Source organism: Piliocolobus tephrosceles, chromosome 8, assembly GCF_002776525.5.
Source record: "Piliocolobus tephrosceles isolate RC106 chromosome 8, ASM277652v3, whole genome shotgun sequence".
Lineage (NCBI taxonomy): Eukaryota > Metazoa > Chordata > Mammalia > Primates > Cercopithecidae > Piliocolobus > Piliocolobus tephrosceles.
In genome coordinates this window covers 130,860,741-130,885,447 of record NC_045441.1, presented here as the reverse complement: position 1 = coordinate 130,885,447, position 24,707 = coordinate 130,860,741, and the positions used below count along the sequence as shown (strand labels likewise).

The following is a 24,707-nucleotide window of genomic DNA, read 5'->3' as shown; positions in this document are numbered from 1 at the left end:
GATTTTAAATCAGCTTCTCTAAAGCCTCATAATAACTGTTGAAAAATTGCAGCACTTATTACCTACACTGATTACTTGCATATATTTTAGAATGGTTTGAAAGCAATTTTAGCAATACTTAGTAGTTATTATGGCTTAATTTAAAAACAACCTGACAATTTTTCTGCAATTCAAGATTGAAAATATGGTTCATCTACAGATAAAAAGCCTTAGTTGTTCAGGCTGAAAGGTTCGTATCTTTCAATATTCATCTTTCTACAATTTTCAGTAAATGGCCTCTCTAAAGTGGTATGTGTGTCAGAGCTTAGACCAGGGGAGCACAATAGTATTCCTCTAGATCTCAAGATTATCTGTTGGTACCTTAATGTCAGTGTTGACATTTAGAATACATCCATAGAGAAGTAACATTTTCTAAAGTATTTTTATTTAACTTCTTTAATGTTACCAGCCCAATGATGTTAATGAAATAATTGTGATAATTAGTTTCCAAGTTACATAACGATCTCTGTGCAAAAACAAAACTTACTGAGGTAAGGAATAAGCATCTAACTGAAATGGAAGGGATGAAATGCCAAGGCCAGTGAAGACCCAGTCCCTCACACTCAGTAGTATCTATGCAGATAAATACATACTATTTTGGTGACATCCTGCTACTGTAGAGAGAGAGAGAGAGCGAGAGAGCAAGCCAGAGAGCCAGAGAGTGAGAGAGAGAGAGCAAGCGGACGAGCGAGAGAGAGAGAGAGCGAGCGGGCGAGCCAGAGAGCGAGAGAAAGAGAGCGAACAGGCGAGCCAGAAAGAACGAGAGTGGGCGAGCCAGAGCGAGAGCGAGACAGCCAGAGCGAGAGAGCCAGAGCCAGAGCAGGCAATAATCTGGCACCAGGTCCATTCAGTTGTGAAGCTAGGCTGAGGAACACAGTAGAGAAGAGGCTGTAGACCCAAATAGTCATAGTTATCAATGCCTGAGAAGACTAGAATAACCAAACAATTCTCATCTATACATTGGATGTACTTAATAATTTACCTGTTTCTAAATCACAAATTGTGGTTGACCTTGTACTATACTACAAGGGACATGGCCTGGTGTGTGTGTGTTGTTCAGCAGGAGGTGGCAAGAAATAAACTAATCCCATTTTATAATTTTGAATACAGCCTAGTAAAGAAAAATGGCAATGGGCTATAGGAAGACCACCACCACACTTAATTGCATGGAAAGAATTGCTACTCCAAAGCAGAACAAAGAATAGTATTAGGGTTTATTCAATTAAAAAAAACTTAATTAGCTTTTAAAAATGAGAGGGAAAGAAGAAAATCAAGCAGCAAAAAAGCCATTATCATTAACAGGTTGCATTCACTAAGATGACACAAACAGAGCTTATCAAATACCTTTATGACCAACATAATTTTCTAGCAGAGCCTGACTATTATTAACTGTTAGATCTGTGAAGCTGAGACTTGCCACCAAGACCTGTTACTACTGACCCACTGAATTCTCTTACCCTTTTATTCATAAAATGTTCTCCAACATAAATTTCTTGTTCTTTGTTACATTTTACAAAGAAGGATATTTTACCTGTAATTAGGCTTTGGACAAGATAAAAACCTTTATTTAAAACACAGTATTCTATTTCTTTTAAAATGTGTATAGAAAAAGGATTTAGATAAAATATGATCTTAAAAAACAGGAAACAAGGTCAAATTCTCATAAAAATCATGAGAAATTGGTGAGACCCGGACTATCAAACCAACCAGAACAGCCAGAAGAGAGGCAGGGCAAATAGATGGAGAACAACCACAGGCACATCAGGTTTTCCCTGAAGCCCCTCCCCACAGCATTTTTGTTCTGCAAGTTAACAGCCAGCTCAGAGATGTCCAAGTTGCATACAGTCTAACTTTTACCCACCTCACATAATGGTGAAGCCATTTATTTAATAAATACAATATCAGAAAGGGTATACATTAGGAAACCCACTTCCTCAAGAAGCTGGGAATTCTCTCTTAGCAACAGCATCATATAACCTGGGAAGCACTGTGGAAAATCCAGGCACATTTCCTGTAAGCTGTGACTTCAACTCTAAACTAAATTCTATTCCTTTCTATGTACAATGAGTCCCTGGGATCCTTCGTGGGGAATCAGCAACAGCAACCTCATAATCCATAGGTCAAACCAAGGGCTGCTTCCTTTTCTTCCTTCAGTGCAGAGGCTCACGCTCTCCTGCTGTTCATCAAAAGTGTGAGAAGTAATTAAGTTATTGATCAGTGGCATTAGGAATATAACAATAGAGGAGAAATGGTTTCCAATTACTGTATCTGGGACCACTGCTAATACAAAGCCTTACTAGCTTTAGGATCTTGGCTATAAAATGGTAAATTAGTAGTGGCTTTTGAAATCCTTGGGCATTCAAGTTGGCTAATTTTTTCATTTTATAAGAGGAAGGTTGGGACAGCTGGTATCTATTTCCAGAGGTTCTACAGTAAAAGGTTGGCTGGTGCAAAATGAGTCCTTAAGGGAAAGATTACTCACAGGTAAAGCTTGAAGACCTTGCACTCTTTCCTCCCACCAGGCGTTTTGTGCTTCTTGATCCTGTGTGGGTCCCAGAGACCCCAGCGTCATCATGATGGATATCTCCCTGGGGTGACTGGGCCTGCTGGGCTTCTCTCAGTTCCCTGAAGTGCAAGGGGGGAAAAGCAAAGACTACTTGATCTCCAATCAGAGATATACATGATCAAAACTAATATATACATGTTTTTCTTTTTCAGTATTTACAGAAAAAAAGCCTGAGCTATGTACAGAATAGAAAATTCAGTTACTATGGTTGTCATGAAAAATGGTTGACACATACATGTCATACAACATGGTAGGTTTAGCTCCCCAGACTCTGCTGATTGGAGTATAAATGATCTTTAAAATGTTTTAAATTAAGTGAACAGCTCTTCAGGCTACATATGAAAGGTACCAGGGTCAACAAAACTTCTGAGTCAAATCTGGCCCATAACCTGTATTTATAAAGTCTTATTGGAACACAGCCACTCATTTATATGTTGTCAGTGGCTGTTTTTACACTACAACAGCAGAGTTGAAATCATTACAGCAAAAAGCATATGGCCCACAAAGCATGAAATATTTACTGTCTAGCCCTTCACGGAACAAGTTTTCCAACACTTGGTCTAGACCAACAGTCCCCAACCTTTTTGGAATCAGGGACTGATTTCAAGGAAGACAATTTTTCCATGGATGGGGAGTCAGGGGAGGAGACAGTTTCAGGATGAAATGGTGCACCTCAGATCATCAGGTATTAGATTCTTGGAAGGAGTACACAACCTAGATCCCTCACGTGCACAGTTCACAATTGGGTTTGTGCTGTAAGAATTTAATGCTACCACTGATCTGATGGGAGGCAGAGCTCAGGCGGTAGTGCTCACTCACCCACTGCTCACCTCCTGCTGTGCAGCCCGGTTCCTAACAGGCCACAGACTGGTACTGGCTCATGGCCCAGGGGTTGGGGATTCCTGGTCTAGAGAATTTCAAGATGCTGTCTGCCCCATCTCTATGATGGGTGCCCATCACTTGTACTGGCTGATGATAGTCACCGTGTCTCCATAGCTGACTTGCCAGAATGTACACACCACACCTTAAGTGGTACTTACATTCTTGTGAATAACATATGTAAGTATAGTACTTTATACTTTATTAGCTGGGACAATGGAATTCAAAACGAGAACAGAAACATATTAAGTGGCTTATTAGGAAGATTGACCTGACTAAAGGCCAAGAGTCTCTACAAATTATTATTAATACTAAGAAATCAGGTTAGGGATGCTTCAAAGCTAATCTTTCCAAGATGGATGATTGTATATCCAAGAGAAGTTGGACTTAAGCTTATTTTAAGGACAATTTTTCATTTTCTTTTGTATTTTCAGCAGTGTACGGAATATGTAATAATTACTCAAAAATGCCTTCAGAACACTGCTCATCTCCAACCCCACCCCACTGAATTCCTTTTTTTTTTTTTTCATTTTTCAGGGGAAAGCATGAACATAGTCCCCCATTACCACCACTTATGCAGTCAAGTTTTCCACCTTTGGGGACATCACAGGGGTCAGCACATCCGGAGTCAGTAGATGAGTCTCACCCTGGGAAAAACCACCTTCGTGATCATGGTATCTTCCCTGCCAGGTAAGTATTCGCATTCCCATTTATTGAAGGAATGGATTAACAAGTAAATATAGGCATGAGTACAAGAACAGATGAGCAGGAGAACAGATTGTTTTCTTTGCTCAGAAAAATAATCCTTCCTCTAAATGTGTACCAGGACAGTATGTCTACCTGCCTGCCCCTGAAATTTAATGGGTTTCTAAAATAGGTCTTATCCATCTTACCCGCGGTTATCTTGTATTAGGCGATCACCAACCAGTTACTAAGATACCCGCTGTCACTTAGAATCCTAAGTTGTCTTTACTGGTATTTCCTTATATTCCTCACTCTTGCTTCCCTTGTTTTCATTAACTGGAAATTTCTCTCTCAAGCAACCTAATCACAGAGCCTCCCAGCCCGATGCTACAAAGAGCTGCATGCTGCCAGTTTCCTTATGGGCAGGGACCTATGTATTATAATGGTGAATATATTTATACTTGAATCCACAGAGAAGACACAGTAGACTAGTCATAGCATTGTGAGTAGTGCTCAGATTCTTTTTTGACCCCCATCATCCAAAAATATACCTTTCCAGTGTGGCAGTTTTGAACTTTTCTAAATTCAGCTGCTGTTGGAGCTCCTCTGTTTTTCCCAGGGAAGGCCGGAGAACTCTATTTCTGGCCAGAGCTGCTGCAGAAGGTCTCTGTTCAGCATCAGGGTGGATCATGTTCTGATGATATAGGACCAAGAGGAAATAAATAGAAGCTTCACTATTGGGGAAAATCTTATCGCTGAAGCCACCTCCAACCCAGCTTCTCCTGGTGGATTTTGTAAGACTTTGCTTCTGCTTTGTGCAGAGGGAAGAAATGAAAACTGAGCTCCACCTTGGGCAGGAGGATTGTCCATGTCTAGTAGCACCAGTTGTCCACATCTTTGACTTGTCTTTTCTTTTTTTCTTTTTTTTTTTTTGAGACAGAGTCTCACTCTGTCACCCAGGCTAGAGTGCAGTGGCCAGATCTCAGCTCACTATAAACTCCACCTCACGGGTTTACGCCATTCTCCTGCCTCAGCCTCTCGAGTAGCTGGGACTACAGGCACCCGCCACCTCGCCCAGCTAGTTTTTTGTATTTTTTAGTAGAGACGAGGTTTCACTGTGTTAGCCAGGATGGTCTCGATCTCCTGACCTCGTGATCCGCCTGCCTCGGCCTCCCAAAGTGCTGGGATTACAGGCGTGAGCCACCGCGCCCAGCCTGATTTGTCTTTAATCCTATTTTGGAACTGGCTGGCTAACTAGTCTATTGCCTTAGTTTTAAAGCAGAAAAAACTAAGACCCTTGATAAAAATTATCCAAATTATGGAATGGCCAAGACCAAAACCCAGCTTGCCCAACTCTTACTCCAGTTTACTTTCTAGCACATCATGTTGCTTTTTTACTTAATATTAATAACCCAACATGACAGTATTCCTAAAGCATTTATTTTAAGGTAGAAGATGTCTAACCTATCATGATTTGAATAGAGTAGAAAATACCTAATTATATACAGCAACTGACACTGTCATATAATGAAGAAAACACTGACCAAAATTCTGAGCCAACTCCACCATTTGTTTTATAAATTTTGCTGAAGCTCCATTTCCCTTACCTGAAATTTGGGATAATTATATTTACCTTCTTGGACTATTTTTAGAATTTAACCAATTAATATATGTATTGTCCAGTACAGGGCCAGCATTTACGTACTGAAATATCAACTAAATGCAAAAGTGGTTTACACATGGAATTAGGTGATTAGACTGAACAAAAGGAAGGAGGAAGAGTTTGCCTCCTTTCAGGAAAGCAAAAGAAGTCAGGAAGAAGGCCAGATTTGTAAATACATTTGAGGTTTGCAGGTAAACTGTGAATCTCCCACACCTGTAGTCCAGCTACTCAGGAAGCTGAGGCAGGAGGATTGCTGGAGCCCAGGAGGTCAAGGCTGCAGTAAGCTATGATTGTGCCACTGCACTCCAGTCTAGGTAACAGAGTGAGACCCTGTCCTCTGCCACCCAAAGAAATCTAATCTCCAAGGAAATAGATATTTCTAAGGCTGTTTTGGGAATCCTAATCAATCCTGTTCCTTAAGACATGATTTAAAAGTCATATATACATTTTTCTTGACATGGTTAAGCTTGATAATATAAGCTTTTTGTGTCTATTTCAACATAGTATCTTCCTTTTCTTGTCCCCACACTACTCAGATGTCATTAAGTACAAGTAAAACAAATTTTTGAATTGACATCGTGCCTTTTTTCTAATAGCTCAAATAGTTGGTATTATCAATTATCAATAAAGTAGTCTTATACCTTCTTACATATAATAGAAATTCATTCTTTTAGTACTATCCCTGTTATCACTAACAAAAGTTAAAACCCTGAAGTAGGAGCTAAAGGACCAGATTTGATTGTGGAGTTAACCCGTAATTCATTGTCACTACAGGTGTCAAGGAGCTGCTCTGAGCCATGGTTTCCTCAACTGCAAGATAAGATGCCACCTGCCTACCTTACAGCATTGTTAGAAAGGGCAAATGAAAAAAATATTTGTAACAGGATTTTTAAACTAAGCATGAAAGATTTTACAGTATCCTCTCAGTTTCCTTAAGAAATTCTCCATCTGGCCAGGCGCAGTGGCTCAAGCCTGTAATCCCAGCACTTTGGGAGGCCGAGACGGGTGGATCGCGAGGTCAGAAGATCGAAACCATCCTGGCTAACACGGTGAAACCCTGTCTCTACTAAAAAAATACAAAAAACTAGCCGGGCAAGGTGGCCGGAGCCTGTAGTCCCAGCTACTCGGGAGGCTGAGGCAAGAGAATGGCGGGAACCTGGGAGGCGGAGCTTGCAGTGAGCTGAGACCCGGCCACTGCACTCCAGCCTGGGTGACAGAGCCAGACTCCGTCTCAAAAAAAAAAAAGAAAGAAAGAAAGAAATTCTCCATCCGTGTCACCACCCCCCGATTTTTTTTTTTTTTCTAAGACAGTCTCGCTGCTCTGTCACCCAGGCTGGAATGCAGTGGCGTGATCTTGTCTCACTGCAAGCTCCAGGTTCAAGTCATTCTCCTGCCTCAGCCACCCGAGTAGCTGGGACTACAGGCACCTGCCACCACACCCAGCTAATTTTTGTATTTTTAGTAAAGACGGGGTTTCACCGTGTTAGCCATGATGGTCTCACCTTCTGACCTCGTGATCCACCTGCCTTGGCCTCCCAAAGTGCTGAGATTACAGGCATGAGCCACTGCACCCGGCCCTGCCCCTTATTTTTTCTGGACTTCTAGTCACATTCCTTTTTCTGTTAGTGACACTACCAGCATCTCCATTTTTCTTGCCCAACTACTTGCCAGTGCATTAAAAAAAAAAAAAAGATATTGCATCTTCTGTTCATCTTATAAGAGATATCACCTTGAGCAGACTGGACAAGCTTTCTGAGAGCTCCTGAGGAACGTCCGGAAAGTTACCCTTGCGGATATGGTGCCATGCAGTACCATTGGTGGGTAATGACTCTGCTCCTGCAGCCACTGCAATTGTTAAGCCCAAGGCAAATATGTCTGCTTTGGGAAGGTGCCGGTAATCCTTCAAAACAGAAGACAGGAAGGCCAGTTACTATGCCAAGCAGAGTGAGTCTAAATTAAAATACAACTGGTAGGAAAGGTTCATTCGAGTGCATATAAGGTCTAAACAGATATGATGGTCAAAGGTACATTCACTGTAGTCAGTGAGTTCTAGAGAAGAGAGAACATAAATCTACCTGATTATCACTGCTGTGCCTTGAGGAGTTCAAGGCAGAAACTTACTGCCATTTTGCTGTCAGGCTCAGAAAGGCTTGCTACATAACTTGGCTGATCACAGGAAGGAAATACTCATTTTCACCTGACTATCACCCAGGAAGAAGTTATATCCTCCCTAGGCCTGACTGAAAAGACATTGGAGAAAATGGGCAATGACTAAACGTCATTTCAATAACTGAAACTGGTGGTGCTATCAGAACGATAATGGCATGATAAAGATGGACTGGACCAATATGGGCTTGAGGAAAAGGCTTGCTTCTTAGTAGGCAATCCATGAGGTTAGGAAGTCTAAGAAATATCTGGAAATAGTAAAGGGCATTTAGAAAGAAAAGTCTGAATATTGATTCATCCTTAATTGAGCCAGCTTTCCTTACTTTTTTGGAAGAGTTTCTCTCCTATCTTTGGTCTCCATTCTGAATGGGAAGAGAGGTACTATAATGATAAATATACAGTTTTAATTTTTTGCACTGAGATCCTCCATTTGAGAGTCAAAGGTTCAATGGATTATAAAATACTCTGTTTCCCTAATCTATACCTCTTGTAAAATCTCATTAGCCAGGAAGCGACTATCTCCTTCTTCCACTTTGGGTTCGTTTATTGATGTTGCATGGCCCAGGTCACCTAAAAAAAGATAGGAAAAGGAAAGAATAATAAAATAGAAAAAAAGAGCTTTAAAAGCATGTCTTAAAACTGGAATAAATTGAGTCATCAGTATAAATTTTATAGGATAATAGTAACTGGTATGGGTCTAAGGCAGACTAACCAATTTTATATATCACATCAGCAGAGAGAAACCAATCAGCTTCATTTTCAACTTCTTCTATGACTCCAGGGGAGTCACTTTGCATCTTGTGACAAATGAAGATATTACCTGAAAAAAAAAAATCACAGGATAGATGTAAGTAATGATTTCTAAGCTTTTTCATCTCAAAGATTCTTTTCTGTATTTGACAATTCAGCTTCTCTCCTTTCTTCTTTTGTGTGGACTTAGCAAGACTACTAAGGTTTCTTTTTTTCTATGAAATCTCACATCACTTCTGAAGAGCTAGTGATTGATCATACCTATTTAAGTTGAACTGACCTCATACATTCTCCATTCTCTGAAGGGGCTGGCATCAGAATACTATTGTCCCCAAAATAAAAAAATAGTAAGAACTTGTCCTGGGGTTTCACATTAATAAGTGATACTCATTTCTCCTTAATCAGTGCAGAGTTAGAATGAGTACAGCCCTAGTCATAAACACAATCAGAATGTAGCTGATATACTGTCACTTGCCTTTGCAGTAAATTAAATACCTAATTTTACCTTTTTGGCCTTACTATATGGGTAAGAGTCTTTTTTTTTTTTTCTCTATATCTGTTGGGCCTAGGGGAGAATGGTTAAAGCTATTTAACTAATATTTTTAAGGGACACAAATGGAGGAAAGGGGTTCTTGCCAGCAAACACTGTCTTTGACACTTGGTAGACATACAGACCTAGATTTTGATGACAGCATAGAAAGAACAAAATATGGTAGAAGTGGCAAAAGGGAATCACACTGACTAGGTTTGATGTCCAGGTGTACCATGCCAGAGTTGTGGATGTACTTAAGTCCAAGGGAAATCTGTAGAAGGATGTCCTTGAGTTTTGGCTCTTCGAAATGATTGCCAGACTTAGTGTTTTCAGATATAGCAGCTTGCAAACTCCCACCTGGGAAAGAACAACGGAGAATAGCCCCACAGTACGAGTCTTATGGATGAAAGCACAGTAAATACAATTGGCCTCCCATATCCTCAGGGGATTAGCTCCAGGACCTCCTGCAGATACCAAAGCCCCAAATGCCCAAATGCCTTGTATAAAACGGCATAGTACCATAATGAATACATTCCTCATGAATGGCTTCAGTCCAACAAATAGATTAATTCGGTGTCAGTACAAAGCATAATATCTGCCCCATCTATACCACAGACATGTTGGAAAGGAGAATTACAGGGCTTTCAAAGAGAAAAAGAAAATGCTAGTATCTCAGGTATCCAGTATATGGCCCCATTGATTCAAGTATGTACCAGCTAACATTTTAAAAGTTTTACCTAATTATTAACTAGAAGATCAATCAGGCATAGTCATATAGCTACTATTAGTGTCAATGATTAGCTCCATGTCAGTGTCAGGCTAGTAGTTATAGGCCATTGGTTATTTTAATTTAATTGAGTCTAAGTCTAATTTCATTAGAAATAAATCATAAAATAAGAATATTTAATGACTGCCAACCCAAGGAAAATATAAAAGCTGCATATACACCTAAATCTTATTTGAGCCACAGTATTGGTACATCAACTGTACTCGATTTATTGTTGTTATCAAATAAAAGGCCTGGATTCATATAACTATCTGATCTTGATTCTAAGGTATTAGAATGCTTCTGAACACTTTTTTTTTTTTTTGAGACAGAGTTTCACTCTGTCACCCAGGCTGGAGTGCAATGGCATGGTCTTGGCTCACTGCAACCTCCGCCCCCCGGGTTTGAGCAATTCTCCTGCCTCAGCCTCCCCAGTAGCTGGGACTAAAGGTGCATGCCACCACACCTGGCTAATTTTTGTATTTTTAGTAGAGACAGGGTTTCACTATATTTGGCCAGGCTGGTCTCTAACTCCTGACTTCATGATCTGCCCACCTCAGCCTCCAAAACTGCTGGGATTACAGGCGTGAGCCATTGTGCCTGGCCTCGGAACACTATTAATTAGTGTTCATTGGCAGGTTCTTCAAATTATAGAGACCTAGCTCTAACTGGCAGTTACAAAGACCATAGCTCCACTCATTGAGCTCTGAGATAGTCATGGAATTTGAGGGAATTCATATTTAAATGCATTCTGTGTAAAACTGAATTTAAATAATTATTTTAGCATGACACGTAAGTTCAGAAGGGAGAAAAATTCAGCTCCTTTCAGAAACACAAGGAGGGCTTGTGTTTTTTATTTTTAATAAAGTTTTTTATTTTTTTGAGAGTCTTCTTAGAATTTATACGCTATATGTGACTTATTAATTAGAAAGAATAAGTAAGGAAAGAGAGCGTTTGGGAGCTTGTTAAAAATGAAGTCACTCAGCTAGGTGCGGTGGCTTACACCTGTAATCCCAGCACTTTGGGAGGCTGAGGCAGGTGGATCACCTGAGGTTGGGAGTTCAAGACCAGCCTGACCAACATGGAGAAACCCCATCTCTACCAAAAAAAACAAAAAACAAAAAAAAACCAAAAAATTAGCCAGGCATGGTGGTGGGTGTCTGTAATACCAGCTACTCGGGAGACTGAGGCAGGACAATCGCTTGAACCCGGGAGGTGGAGGTTGCGGTGAGCCGAGATCGCACCATTGTACTCCAGCCTAGGCAACAGGAGCAAAACTCCATCTCAAAAAAAAAAAAAAAAATGAAGTCACTCCAAGACAAAGTTTGTAGGTGAGGTCATGAGCATGAGGTACTGCCAACAAGGAGGAAGGCTGCAGCCACCAAAGCTCTAGTTTCTCTACCAGCCTGAATGTTGCTTAAGGGGAGGGAGCACATCTAACTCATCTTCACTTGCCCAAGGTCTAACATGGAATAAGTATTTTCTGAAATGAATGATTATCCTGACAACAGAAGGGAAAGAAAGAATAAGTCGAGGACCCCTTTAAGAGGTATAGAAGCTCTGTGCTTCCAAGCAAGACTATAATATATAGTACAGACCTTTTAGGTATGTCTGCTATCTGTGGCATAAACTATGAGGAGGAGGAAAAGTTTATTTCTGAAGGCTTATAAAGTTCATCTCCCTCTTCATAGATATTCGTCTATATACTACTTACCATTGCAGTATTCATTCTGAATGATCATGTGGTCATCTTCTGCCCATGAGGAATAGTAACGTACCACATGGGGGTGATGCCCAAGCACTGCATGGGCATAAACTTCATGCAAAGCCAAATTCCTATGAGACAGAAAAGCATTGAGGAATAAAGACATCAATCAACATAATGTACATAAAAATGTTTCTTAAAACTATGAGGCTTTATTAGCAATGGCAGAATATTTATTGAGAGCACACTGCTTGCTTACTGTTTTATCTCACTGAATAATAATCATTTGATAATATACAGTGGAAAGGATGAAGGCTCTCAAAAGTAAGTGGCCCAAAATCGAACTGGTAATAGTAGACTTAAGAGCAGAACCTTGGTCAGCCTGGTGCCAAAGTCCATTGTGTTTTGATCTTAACATGGCATATGTAAAGAGGAGCTTTAAGTGGCTATGCCTCAATGGCAGATGTGTGTCAGGTCTTCATTTCATCCTGTCACAATCAAAACATTTTAATGGGCTTAACGAGAAGGCCACTGTACACCAGATTGTGGATATTGTAATGGGCCTTCGATTCATCTCTATAAAGGCTAGGCAGTCATTAGAGTCAATGTTAACCTCAGCCAATATGACATACTCACAGGAATAGCCTTGGGGAGAGATATTCCTTATGGAATAGAAAATCCCAACACAAATTAAGCAAAATAGAGTACTTGACGAATCTCATAAAAATGAAGAACTAGCCAGGTGTGGTGGCACATGCCTGTAGTCCCAGCTACTTGGCAGACTAAGGCAGGAGAATCACTTGAACCTGGGAGGCAAAGGTTACAGTGAGCCACGATGGTGCCACTGCATTTGAGCCTGGGCAGCAGAGCTAGATTCCATCTCAAAAAAAAAAAAAAAAGAATTCTAAAACCTGTAATTCTAGATTCTGCATGTTAAGTATATCCTCACAGTTCATAAAAAGCATTGGCTGAATCTGAAAATATGTATTTTCCTTGTGTTTAAGGAAAAACTTTTGAACAGTTCTGGGAATCAAACAAACTTATTTTCCCTTGCATGTAGTCTCTGAAACTTTACTATTGAATTCATTGTTAACATAAAGTAAAGATAAACCAGTGAGTTTATAATAACTTTCTATTTGGTAATATTTCTGATAAATGAAACGGACACCAGAGGACAATTCCACAAATCTATTCATTTTTTTTTTTTTTTAAGTCAGAAAGACCAGCAGTGGAAAGTAAAAGCCACAAAAACAAAAACAAAAAAGCCAAAAAAGCACAAATACATCATGATCAGCCAGGTGCAATGGCTCACGCCTGTAATCCCAGCACTTTGGGAGGCCAAGGCAGGCAGATCACGAGATCAAGAGATCGAGACCATCCTGGCCAACATGGTGAAACCCCATCTCTACTAAAAATACAAAAATTAGCCAGGTGTGGTGGTGCATGCCTGTAGTCCCAGCTACTCAGGAGGCTGAAGCAGGAGAATTGCTTGATCCCAGGAGGTGGAGACTGCTGTGAGCCAAGATCGCACCACTGCACTCTGGCCTGGTGACAGACCGAGACTCCATCACAGAAATAAATAAATAAATAAAAATTAAAAAATAAAGAAAAACGTCATGATCTAAAATGATCATGTTATATTTTAGGAAGTAACATCTCTGAACTAGAAAACTCAGAAAGGTTATGAATATGAGACAACATATAATGTGGGGTGATTTTAAATACAACTGATTTTTAATGACATCGATGCTATAAATTCAAAATAATTTGACAAGAAACAACTCTCCAAATCTAAGTTTATACTTTTAGTGCATTTCAAAGGTACTCACTCATTTGATAATTCTGCAAAAGTTTTCATAGAGCGCTTTATTGCATAAACACATCCATCCAACCTCTTAATGCACTTGTAGACTGTACCAAATTCGCCAACACCAATTTTTTCCACCTCCAAGAATTCTTTTTCATAGCGGGAAGCCATGTTGGTTTCTCTTAAAACACATCTCTAAAGTATTTTAATAAAAAGGAAATTAGAGTAATTCTAACATGTTGTAAGCAATAAAATTAAACAATATTACAGTCCTAAATTGCTCCAAGTTTTCAAAAACACTTTTGAGGTGATTGCAATGAATTCTACCTGTGTCAATATTCATGGTAGCAAGAATCTCCCCAATTGCTATCTCTTTGTTTTCTTTGTAACCTTCTGTACAACCCTATACTGACAATTCTCACTTATTTTTCAATATTCTTTTCTCTATCTGGGCATACTGTTCTTTTCTACATGTTCCTAAGAGGACACAACTTCTCACACCCAGAGCTACTGTCCTTAGTTCAAAGAATAACTGGGACCTGGGTGGAGCAAATTAAAAGAAATGAAAGACCCTTCTTTATGTGTCTCAAAGTTGGAAAGCTAATGTTTCCATCTCAAGCTGAATAAGCATACTTGTTTTCTGTTTCTTTTCCCAAAAAACCAGCCTGTAGAAATGATCTTGTCAAAATCGTCAAACTTTGACAATTTTGGTTAGTTCAGACTATGTGTTCAGGTCTAGCAACCACTCCCACTACTGGCCAACTAGCAACATCACTCATTGCCCAGCTAGTAAATAACCCCAGGTCAATCTGAACTCCTTTCAGTTTTTCTATCTGTGAGATGAAGATCATGGCAACTACTCTTCAGGGTTCTTTTAAATATTACATGATAATATACAGTATTACATATAGTACACATAACACATACCTTAGGATAGTGTCAAGTACATACTAAATTCTGATTAAACTATTATGACCAAAAAATCTCCATAAATTTATATCAGTCTAAATCCAAGCTGATTTATCTTCCAAAGTCACCTTTTCTCAGTGTCCCAATCCTGAAGAATTTTTCTCCAACTTATGAATTTGAAAAATCTTGGGTTTTACTACTTCCTCATTTTCAACATCTAATTCCAATCACTTTCATCAGCAAGATCTCTAATTTTCATTATCCTTAGCCAGTCTCACGCTCTGTTCCCTTATTGTTTGGATTTGCTACAGCTACCAGCCCTCTCTTCAACTCTTCTAATAGTAGAGTTATTTTTGCAAAATGATACCATAGAATCAGAGATACCTAATTGTTTCCCATGAGAAATTCAAACTCCTGATAAGAAAGCCTCAAGACCTTCTACCAACTGCACACTCACTACTTGACTACCCTCCCCCTAGATACCAACGAAGCCAGTGTACCATCTGCATCTATCCCTGACCACTCCCCTCCCACCCTGCCCCTCTTACACATGAACTCTCTTCTCCTGCCTTGATAGCATTTATTTACTTCCTTAGTCTAAAATTATCTTAATATACAATCTCTTCCTACCCAAGTCCTATTTCATAGAAGTATTTACTAACCCCTTCTAGATTTTAAATATATACACGCATATGTATATTCACGTTGCACATATGTACATACACATATACACAAATACACATATCTCATAGCTTCTTATTTATGTATAGATTGTTTTGAAATTTCAAAGGTTTTAACTTCTGTTTGGGCAGATTTTTTTCCTTAAAGGGTCTAACTAAATACAATGCTTTGCACGTATTTAATGTTCAAAAACATTAGAATTTCTATCTGAAATCAAGACATAAATTATAAAATAAGTGAGGAATAAAATCCAAGGGTACAATAATGAAGGCCTAAGTCGGAAACATTTGCATATGAAGGAAAGACTGTGCCAGTGGCCTTCTTTTCTATGATGTCTACAGTAGCCAAGTGCTAACATTTTAACATATTAACATATTTATTTATGCAAATAAGACTTGCTTCAGAAAACTTTAGAAATTTAAAGGGAAAACAAATATTAAATTTCCACCTTTCAAAAATGTTGAAATAGCAGTGGTCATAGCTCCATTTCATTCTCCCTGTGATTAATGTGCAATAGATAGTTATGGTCATTCAGGATATAAAACTTTGAGTCTTTTCACTCTGAACCTTGAACATACGCATGTTTTCAAGGTATTACAAACATCTTAATGGCAATTTAATACTCCACTGACTTAAAACTGTTAATTAGCTTAGCCATTTTTCTATTATAAGGCGTTTGGTCTCCCCCCTTTTCTGCTATTACAATCAGCATCTCTGAGGATAATATTTACAGTATTATTTTTAGGTTAGATTATCAAATGAGGGATAGATCAAAGGTTGTGAACATTATAAAATCAAATAATACATTTAAAAGGTAAAACTTTACATATAAATCTCTGGCTCTATGCCATTTTCTTCCAATTCTTTTTCTATTTTGAAACCAAAAATATCTTAATTTTCCCTTCGCTTCTCTACCCCATGAGTGTAGAATTTTTCTCCAGATTAAAGATAGAAGCAGAAATATTTAATTTTAAAAATACTCTCAAGTAATGATTCAGCATATACATATCAGACACTGCCTGGCAAAGTTACAACTAGCGGAAAACATAGACCCTGAGTAGGGTCCAGATAAATTCAGCTGCAAAGCACATTTACAAAGCTAGAGTGTGAGGTGGGGTGGGGAGGAGAGGAGAGAAGGAGAGTAGGAGAAAGGAGGGGAGGAGGGGGATGGGGAAGACAGGGCAGAAGGAGAGGGTAGAAGAAAGGGAGGGAGTGTGCAGGACAAAGGAGAGGAGGGGAGGGTGAGGGAGGAGAAAAGGGAGGGTAGGGAAGAAGGGAAGAGGGAAGACAGAGAGGGAGAAGGGGAGGGGAAGGAGAGAGAGAAGAGGATAAACTGCCTATGTTGTGGCAGCTGGGCCAAAGAACCACGCTTACCTTGGCAGGTAGTCCTCCCTTGCCTTCCTCTGGGCCAGCTTCCTCACTTAAAAAAGAAAAAAAAAGTTTATTAATATATAATTAATATTTATTGAGCCTGAACTATGCTAGGTTCTAGGGATGTAAGAGTAAATAAGACAATCATTTCTCTTCGGTTTAAATGTGGAGGCAGGGATAACCAGGAAATTTCAATACAAGAACCTAGAACAGGATAAGATAGCAAGGATACCATGGACAGCACTCAATTATTTCAAGAGTAAAAGGCTTTCCCAGAAGAGAGAATATATAAACCAAGATTCTGGGAATGAGTAGCAACTAGGAAAGGGAAAACAGTGAGGTTTTCAGCAGGTAGAACACCATGTGCTGGAGCAAGAGAGCACAGAACATATGTGAAACTGTTAAATGGGTGTCATCATCCACAAACTAGGAAACCAAGACAGAGAGAGGTTAAATAACTCTAGGTCAAACAATTAGCAAGTGGCAGAACTGGGACTTGGAGCCAGGTCTGACACCAAAGCATTTGCTCCTCACTGCCACACCACACTCTCCTTCCAACACCCACCCCTCCCCCAGAATCTGGCTTTGTAATCAGTTCATAGGTAGACTACAAGTAGGGCAGAATCTGCTATAACCTGGGATAAGATATTTTCAATTACTCTTAAATAAGCTAAGTGACCAGCAGACATCCTCTTTGCCACACATACTTGTATTCTGGATCCTTAAGCAAGATTCCAACTAGCTATAGATTTTTCTTTTGGAGAAACACAAGGTAGAAATGGCAAATGGAGGGCACTACATTCATGGAACTAAATCGATGCTTGGTAATTGTGATTTAGTACCACATTATAATACTTTATGAAGTGTTTTATAAATTATAAAAATAAGGAAAAATACTCTTAGAAGCACCAAATGACCCTACAAAAGTGTCACCACTTTCATTGCCAAGATTTCAAATTAGCTGTCTTTGTTCCTGGCTTCAGTGAGAGTGTAATGATTTACAAAGACTCCTAAAGAACTAAAACCAATCGAATTCTTCGTAACCAAAGTAGGTGAGTGGACTTGTGCTGAAGTGCTGTTTACTTAAGAAGGAGATAGTGTTGAGAGAACCTATTCTGGTCAATCTGATTAACACATACTCATTGATTCCAAAGAAACAACTTGACATAGCACATTAAACACTCTGCAAAGTTTACATTGTTAGCTGTCCATTTATTTTGCTGGGTACATATGAACATAAATGACTGCCCCACTTTGGAAGTGATTCCATTCTATAAAGGCCTTGAAGAGACATAATCATGTTCCTGAGTAATATGCACAATCCTTATTTGGACAATTTCTGTCATTCAGGGACCTTTATGGAATAGTGCAGTTTGGCTTTCTATTCTTTCGCAGCTCTGAAAGCAATGCTTTTTTGCTTCAGCCAATCTTCGATCACCCACAGAGAAGTTCAAATCCTTGTTCTATAGCTTTCATCACTAGTCACACAAGACTCAAAGCAGCAACATACTCTTTGAAGTTTGAACTACACCTTCCACAACTGCCAACCTCATATTAACCAGAGGGGGCCCCTTGAAGGCAATTCCACAGCCCACTCAACTTCCTAATAGAAGCCAGTGATCTATTGCTTATTCTGTCTTGTTCTTTTACAGAGAGAGCATCTTCAGTACACGTTGGAATGGAAAGATGTTAGAATCTCTGGGATAAAGCAGGTAAAACCAGCATTGCTATCTAGGGAGGGGAGAATATGTAAGCATATACATTTCATTCAGATAGAGTTCTCATTCCTAATCTCACTTCTTACCGCTTGACTGTAGTAGGGTCAGTTCTCAAAAGTCATAAGTAACAGAGCACTTACAGATCTCCTCGCATTTTCCTCTTGCCACCAGATTGAAGGAATAATTTTCTATAGGACTCTGGAGTGAAGGGATTAATATTGACCAGAGCCAATGAGGTCATCTCATCCTTGAGGGGAGCAGGTGTGAGCTTCAAATGCTTAGGGCCCCTGGAGGCAAGCTTCCCTGTTGGAGAAATCGCCAACCGGCTCAGCATGCTCTGAATGAGGATGACAAAAGACAAGTCATAAGAGCATTAGTAAAGACATTCCGTATCCATTAGCTAGTTAACATTTGAATCGAAGAATGCTTTTGCTGAAGGGGCCTTAGAGATTATCTGGTTCCATGCAAACTAGTTGCATTGTAACTGCTCCTCTTATGAAAACTACAGAATTCCAGTCTCTGCCTCTAGATATTCTGATTCATGAAGTCAACACAGGAGTCTGTACTTTAGTCAAACTCTAACCCTTCCCCTGGGCAATTCTGTTAGCTGGGTATGAAAACCAGTTGTAGTCCTATCTCCAGTTTTTAAAGACAAAGACATTAAGTTTAGACAAATAAAAATGACTCTATATTCTCAGAGCTTATGCTTTAACTTCCTCTCAATTATTCATCCAAATATTTGTTTGGTGCCTACTACGTAGCAGATGCTGGGTTAGATGCCAAATGGTACAGAAGTGAATTCTAAATCTTAAGGAATGTATAGTTCATTATTCAGCAGTTCATTGGTGTTTCAGAAATAATCACCTTATAAGGAAAAGATTTCGTAGACTATTTAAACATGAAAAAAAGTTTTAAATTTCACTTAAAATATAGCATTAACTGAGGAGTGCTTCATGAAGTGGGGTAATTAGATTAAAAATTAGTACTCTAAGCCCTTAAGATTCAGATCTTTGCAGTGGCTACAACCAGCTACCAATAAACAGGCAAATGTGCAGGAATTACCACTCCAAGTGGGATACAAGAAGAGAACATCAGCCTAAACCTAACCAGAATGAAACCAAAGGGCAAAGGGAAAAGCCAAAGAATTCGAAGGCAGAATGCTGACCTGATGTCAGGGGCCAGAGGAGTAGCTGTGTTATGGATCTTCAGGAGTATGGCAGCATACACAGGGGCCACAGTATAAGCATTGCACTGTGAGGCTCTTTCTAAAAGACTTATACATTTCTGATCGTCTCTGCACATGATATTTTAGTATAGAAGCAGAAGCCAGATTGCATGATTCATTAAAGAATGTGAGTCTACAAAAAATGAATATTGGATCTATTGTAAATACTAAATAAATGATTGAATAAGCAGGAATGAAGGAAGCTATGGAAAAATCACAGTAACCTAGCCTTTTTTAAAAAAAAAACTGAAGAAAAATGATGTCATTGCCAGAGTTAAGTGTTTCTCATATCTTGGAGTTCATAGGGCTGCTTGAAGAATCCAGGGGGCAGACAAGCCCTTGTTGACAGACTCTCAGCTTTCCTGTGTGTTTATCATGAAGACTGAGTATTGGTTCAAAATAAGCGAAACTATAATGATAGTTCTCAGTTATCAGTGCAATTTGCAAAATGGACCTAGAATTTTGTTGTAAGTCATTCTGAGAATTAGTTTTTTGTAATGCTGATCATCATATGGAAAGTAAAATGCATCTATCACATATGAAACAGTGGGTAGCCACACCTGGAATGCAGCACATAGTTCTAGTTGCCACATCTCAAGGAAAATATAAGGGGCCTAGAAAATATTCAGATAAAAATTATTCATATCAGGGAAGACTAGATTTTCTAGTCAGGAAATATGAGGGCCAAGAGAATCTGTGAGCACCACTTATGATGTAGGGAAGGATATTAATTATGTTAATATAGTCATTATTGCTAGAGTAGTAGAATTATGAGTAATCCTTTCAAAATCTCAAAGAACATAGTTTGGGATAAGACATATGAAAAGAACTTCTACTTAGAAATACAGCAATTTGAAAATTTATTGAAAGATGACACAGGTTGAGAGTATAAATGTGCTCCAGAGAGGGCAAATAATTCCATAAGGAATAGCTCTAGCACAAATGATTGAGGGAGATTGGGGAAATTTGGCGGATAACTACTTGACTTATGAAGATGGTGAGAAGAGAAGGCAACCTCTCACAAACACACAAACATAGTATCTTGGGACAGAGAAGGATTTTGAAGGCCCAGTCAATACAATTAGCCCCCTGATGCTTGAATCCTGATATTATTGGGATGTTTGGATTTTTTAAAGGCCCAGTCAATATGATTAGTCCCCTGATGCTTGAATCCTGATATCATTTGGATATCATGTTGAAATATAATCCCCAGTGCCAGAGGTAGGGCCTGGTGGGTGGCATTTGGATTATAGAGGTACATTCCTTGGTGCCATCCTCATGGTAATGAACCAGTTCTCATTTTGTTAGTTCATGCCAGATCTGGTTGTTTAAAAGAGCCTGACAGCAATCCTTCCTGTCTTGCTTCCACTCTCTCACTTCTTCTCTCACCATGTAACAAGCTGCCTTGTTTCTGTTCACCTTGTGCCATGATTGTCAACTTCCTGAGGCCCTCACCAGAAGCAGATATGGGCAATATGCTTACTGTACAGCCTGCAGAACTGTAAGCCAGATAAACCTCTTTTCTTTATAATTTACCCAGTCTCAGGTATTCCTTTGTAGCAAGACAAACACACTAACAAATCCCTTCTGCAGTCTTCCTACCAAGTGGTCATCAATGAGTGTTCTATGCTTTTAGCCACAAGGAGCGTACACCTCCTAAGCATGCTCTTCTATCTCTAGATGATTTTGTCAGGAAGTCCTTCCAGTGAACTGAATTTCACATGATTTCTAGTTCAATCCTTTGGACAAGACTGACTAAGCCAATCCTCCTTTCCCATCAGCTTTGTCTTCTGCATAACAATGATCAGCCGCCAAGCCTCTTTCCTCTAACACAACCTATGTTTTCATAAAGTATGTACTTTCCCAGTTGCATTTCACTTTTGCTCCCAAGCTCTGTTCTCTGCCTCTCCCTTAAACCTTGGCATTATCCAAGATTTCTAACTGGGCCACTTCTCTCCTTACTCTGGCACACAGGCTATGTGACCTTATCTCCACCCATGGCTTCAACTACTTCCTAAATGCTGTAGGTATCCAAATACGGATCTCCAATTTTCATTGTTTTCTTGTGCCCCAGATCCAGTTATCCAACTTTTTATACCACATCTCTGCTTTTCTCCAAACCCGTATATTACTCATTGTCACCTATCTTGATTCCATCTACTGAACCAAACAAGAAACCTCAGTCATCAGATTGTTTTCTTTTTCCCTGAACCCCTCCATCAAGTCATCTCTTAATTTTTCACTGTCTGTCCCAGTCCAGGCTCTTCTCTGTTCAACAGGTCTATTCTGAATACTGCTCTACCTCCAGGCTCTCTCATGCTCCATCCCATCACACATACAAAGGTCATGATTTTTCCAAAACAATCCCCCTACTCAAAACCATGGTAATGGCTCTCTCAACACTCTCAGGATTAAAATCTTGATCTAACTTCTGCCCACCTACACTGGCCTCATCTCTTGCACTCTCTCACACACAGGCTCCTGTAACACTGAATAACACGCTGTTTTCCAAGTGTAGTAGCTCCTTACCCTCCGTAACTTGGTGGATGCTTTCCCCTTTGCCTAGAATTCCTATTCCCCTCTTTGCCTGGCTAACTCCAAATATTCTTTAAGACATCGTTCAAACATTACTTTCTTTGGAAAGTCTTCCCTGATAGAGATTTAGTTCCTAATTCCTTCTCATCATGCTCAACCATTCCTCTAGTACACATGGTTTGAACTTTATTGTTTCATTTATTTAATCTTCATTCATTTTGTGGGCTCTTTTTGAAGGCAGTGAATGGGTTTTGCCAGCAGAGGGTCTGCTAACATATCAAGGTGTTCAGTTAAGCTGTGAATGATCAAATGAATGTCATGTTTTCTTCCCTGTGTACTCTTACTCAAAGCCACATTCTCTCAGCCCATTCTCCCCCATATATCAAAACTAGACCAACGTTCGTTGCCCTTCCAATACCTGTCTTTTCTGATCACTGCACTGAGCATGTGTCCAGCGGGTTCTGACCACACTTACCACATAGTGTCTATTGGCATAACTTCTCTTTGCTAGACTGTAAGCTCTTTGAGGGCAGAGACTGTATTATATGCTCCTTACCTACAGGGAATTCTCAAAGAATAAATGGGTGATTAATTGGTTGGTGCTGTGACCATTGAAAAACCCAGAGATAGACATCAGAGCATATTAGTTTTTCTACAATTCAAACAAGCAGCTTAGAATTTCCTGGTATACATGGTACCCATACCCAGCAGGTACTAAAGCGACCCACTGACAGCAACTGTGCCACAGTCGGGATCACAGATGTTATGATGATGATCTTAAGTGCCTCAAGCTGAGCCAGCAGGAAGCCGAGCTAATACCAATCCTAGCACTCACACACCATGGCACCAGAGTTGATTAGAGGTAACCCTGCCCCAACTATGGCTTTAGTAACATGAACGATGCAACAGGACACCAATCACAACAAGAATAAAGGAATATGCTACCAGGGACTGTTGCTTATTTGCCATCCTCAGCTTCTAAAGAAGTATCAACAAGTTTCCTCCTTGCTGACATATAATAGAACCTGTATTTCATGAGACCAAGGAGGGGAGAGGAGTTTCTTCTGGGAGGAGCAGCAGCAGAGATATGAATGTGTTCGAACAGTGAATCTGGACATTCTTATATTAGAAAGTATTAGTAAATAATCACACAAAAATAGAGCCAGTTGGCGTAATGGAAAGAACAGACTAGGCCAAAAAGATCAGGTTTCTAGTCCTGTCTCTAGCATTGGCTGAGCTATGAGACGGCTTCTGTCTTGGGCCCTTCATTTTCTCATATGTAAAGTGCACAGCCGGGGCTCTAAATCTCAATATTCCTTCCAGTTCCAATATTCTTTAGGAACTTTTTTCTACCCAAAATTTGTTTGTGGCCAATAGCCAATAGTTACTGGCACCAATGGTTTTGAGAAGACAGCTGACAAACCATTTAATTCTGTCCATTTCCTGGTAATTTTAATCTCTTCTTTATTTTCATCAATAAATATGTAATTGAGGACATCCACAGCCTGGAAGTGACTGTCATACACACATGAATCCACTGGCACTATCAGCTAAATTACAGGAAGCGGAGCTTGGCGACCTGGGTCCGTTTTTCCCCCACCCCTTACTTACTTTGGGAGTAGAGGGGCTGTCACTCGGCAGCAGCTTGCTCCTGCTGTCTTCTTGGGCTGGTGTCTCAGGACATTTGAGAGGATGTGACACTGGAGTCCTCAAAATCTGATCTGGACTTTCTTTTTCTTTTTCCCAAGATGTGTCGAGCTCCTGCACGTTGCTAAGGGGAGTCCGAGGTGGTGTAACCTTTGCCTCTGAATCCTGCACTTCACCCTTCTCTGGGGTTTGGCTCGAAGCCTCCCTGCTTTCTTGTGCTTTCTTCTGCCCTTCAATCTCAGTCTCCTCATAATAGGAAAAGCTTAATTTCTGTCTTGGTTCTTTGTCAATATCTTTGTCATCCATCTCAGCCAAAGAGCTTTACAACACAGGCAAAAAGCTCTATCAGAAGGGAACCCTGTGAACCTACAGAAGCAGGGAGGAGAAAATAATTTAACCTGCAGGTTTCGTGACGGTAGCCTGAATTTCCCTCTACCAACTAACAGCTACAAGGTACGGTGTTAATGTTCTGCCTTAAGTATTACCAATCTGTAAGACCTCAGCTTATCCTGATTTCCATTCTGATTAAAGAAAGCTCCAGTGACTCTCGGAGCAATTAAGTCCAGTTCATGTACAGAACCCTTCTGGATATGACACATAGTCTCCTTGAACCCATGTGCTGCCAAATACTAGTGAGAAAATTGGATTCCTTTAATTTAGCTTGGCTTTAAAAATACCCATTAGCCAATTTGGGAATAAGCTTATATTGAAAAGAAATTATTATCACTCCTCTCACCTGCCATTTATAACTATCATCCCCTCCTCCATTCTCCTCCCCACCCACCCAATGGCTAACAGCAAGTAATTACAATTTCGCATCACCTGGCTATCATAATGATCCTTAAACAGCCTCTAACATATCTTGACTAGAGTTTGTATCCCTGACAGAGACACAGCTTAGCTCTGTGCCAAACACACCTGCCCTAATTCAGGCATCTCCCTCCTGCAGCTGTTAGCTGTTAGCAGTTAAAGCTTCTAGGGAATTGAACAAAAATTTTAACTGACAAAAGAAAGGCTAGAAAGATCAGCAACACATAGAAACAGATATTGATCACTGGAAAACA

The 24,707-nt window shown here is 39.8% G+C and overlaps 1 protein-coding gene, 1 long non-coding RNA gene and 1 other non-coding gene across 3 annotated transcripts in view; 1 reads left to right on the top strand and 2 right to left on the bottom strand.

The window, feature by feature from the left end:
* The window catches only part of LOC111521542, a 34,187-nt gene that overhangs the window by 6,108 nt on the left and 3,372 nt on the right, over window positions 1-24,707 (top strand). Inside the window, exons 2-3 of the long non-coding RNA XR_002724984.1 lie at window positions 4,022-4,174; window positions 8,734-8,844. This is a non-coding gene — a long non-coding RNA (uncharacterized LOC111521542). The remainder of the gene's footprint in view (window positions 1-4,021; window positions 4,175-8,733; window positions 8,845-24,707) is intronic.
* WEE2 (WEE2 oocyte meiosis inhibiting kinase) lies at window positions 1,236-24,362 on the bottom strand. Its single transcript, XM_023184951.1, has 12 exons — window positions 23,608-24,362; window positions 18,377-18,573; window positions 16,522-16,567; window positions 13,580-13,752; window positions 11,760-11,881; window positions 9,490-9,636; window positions 8,710-8,817; window positions 8,482-8,567; window positions 7,561-7,731; window positions 4,720-4,862; window positions 2,522-2,664; window positions 1,236-2,215 (listed from the first exon to the last, which is right to left on the bottom strand). The coding sequence occupies exons 1-12, from the start codon at window positions 23,947-23,949 to the stop codon at window positions 2,190-2,192; spliced, it is 1,704 nt and encodes a 567-aa protein (XP_023040719.1). The 5' UTR covers window positions 23,950-24,362; the 3' UTR covers window positions 1,236-2,189.
* LOC111521561 lies at window positions 4,019-4,182 on the bottom strand. Its single transcript, XR_002724991.1, has one exon. It is a non-coding gene; the product is annotated as a U1 spliceosomal RNA (small nuclear RNA).

What these genes read in the sequence shown, in the direction of transcription:
- WEE2 (XM_023184951.1), bottom strand. Translation starts at nt 23,949, where the DNA reads ATGGATGACAAAGATATTGACAAAGAACCAAGACAGAAATTAAGCTTT. An exon ending in AGGAAAATGCGAGGAGATCT is followed by an intron (nt 16,568 to 18,376) that starts GTAAGTGCTCTG and finishes TTCTTTTTTAAG; the next exon opens with TGAGGAAGCTGGCCCAGAGG. An exon ending in TCAGAATGAATACTGCAATG is followed by an intron (nt 9,637 to 11,759) that starts GTAAGTAGTATA and finishes GTTCTTTCCCAG; the next exon opens with GTGGGAGTTTGCAAGCTGCT.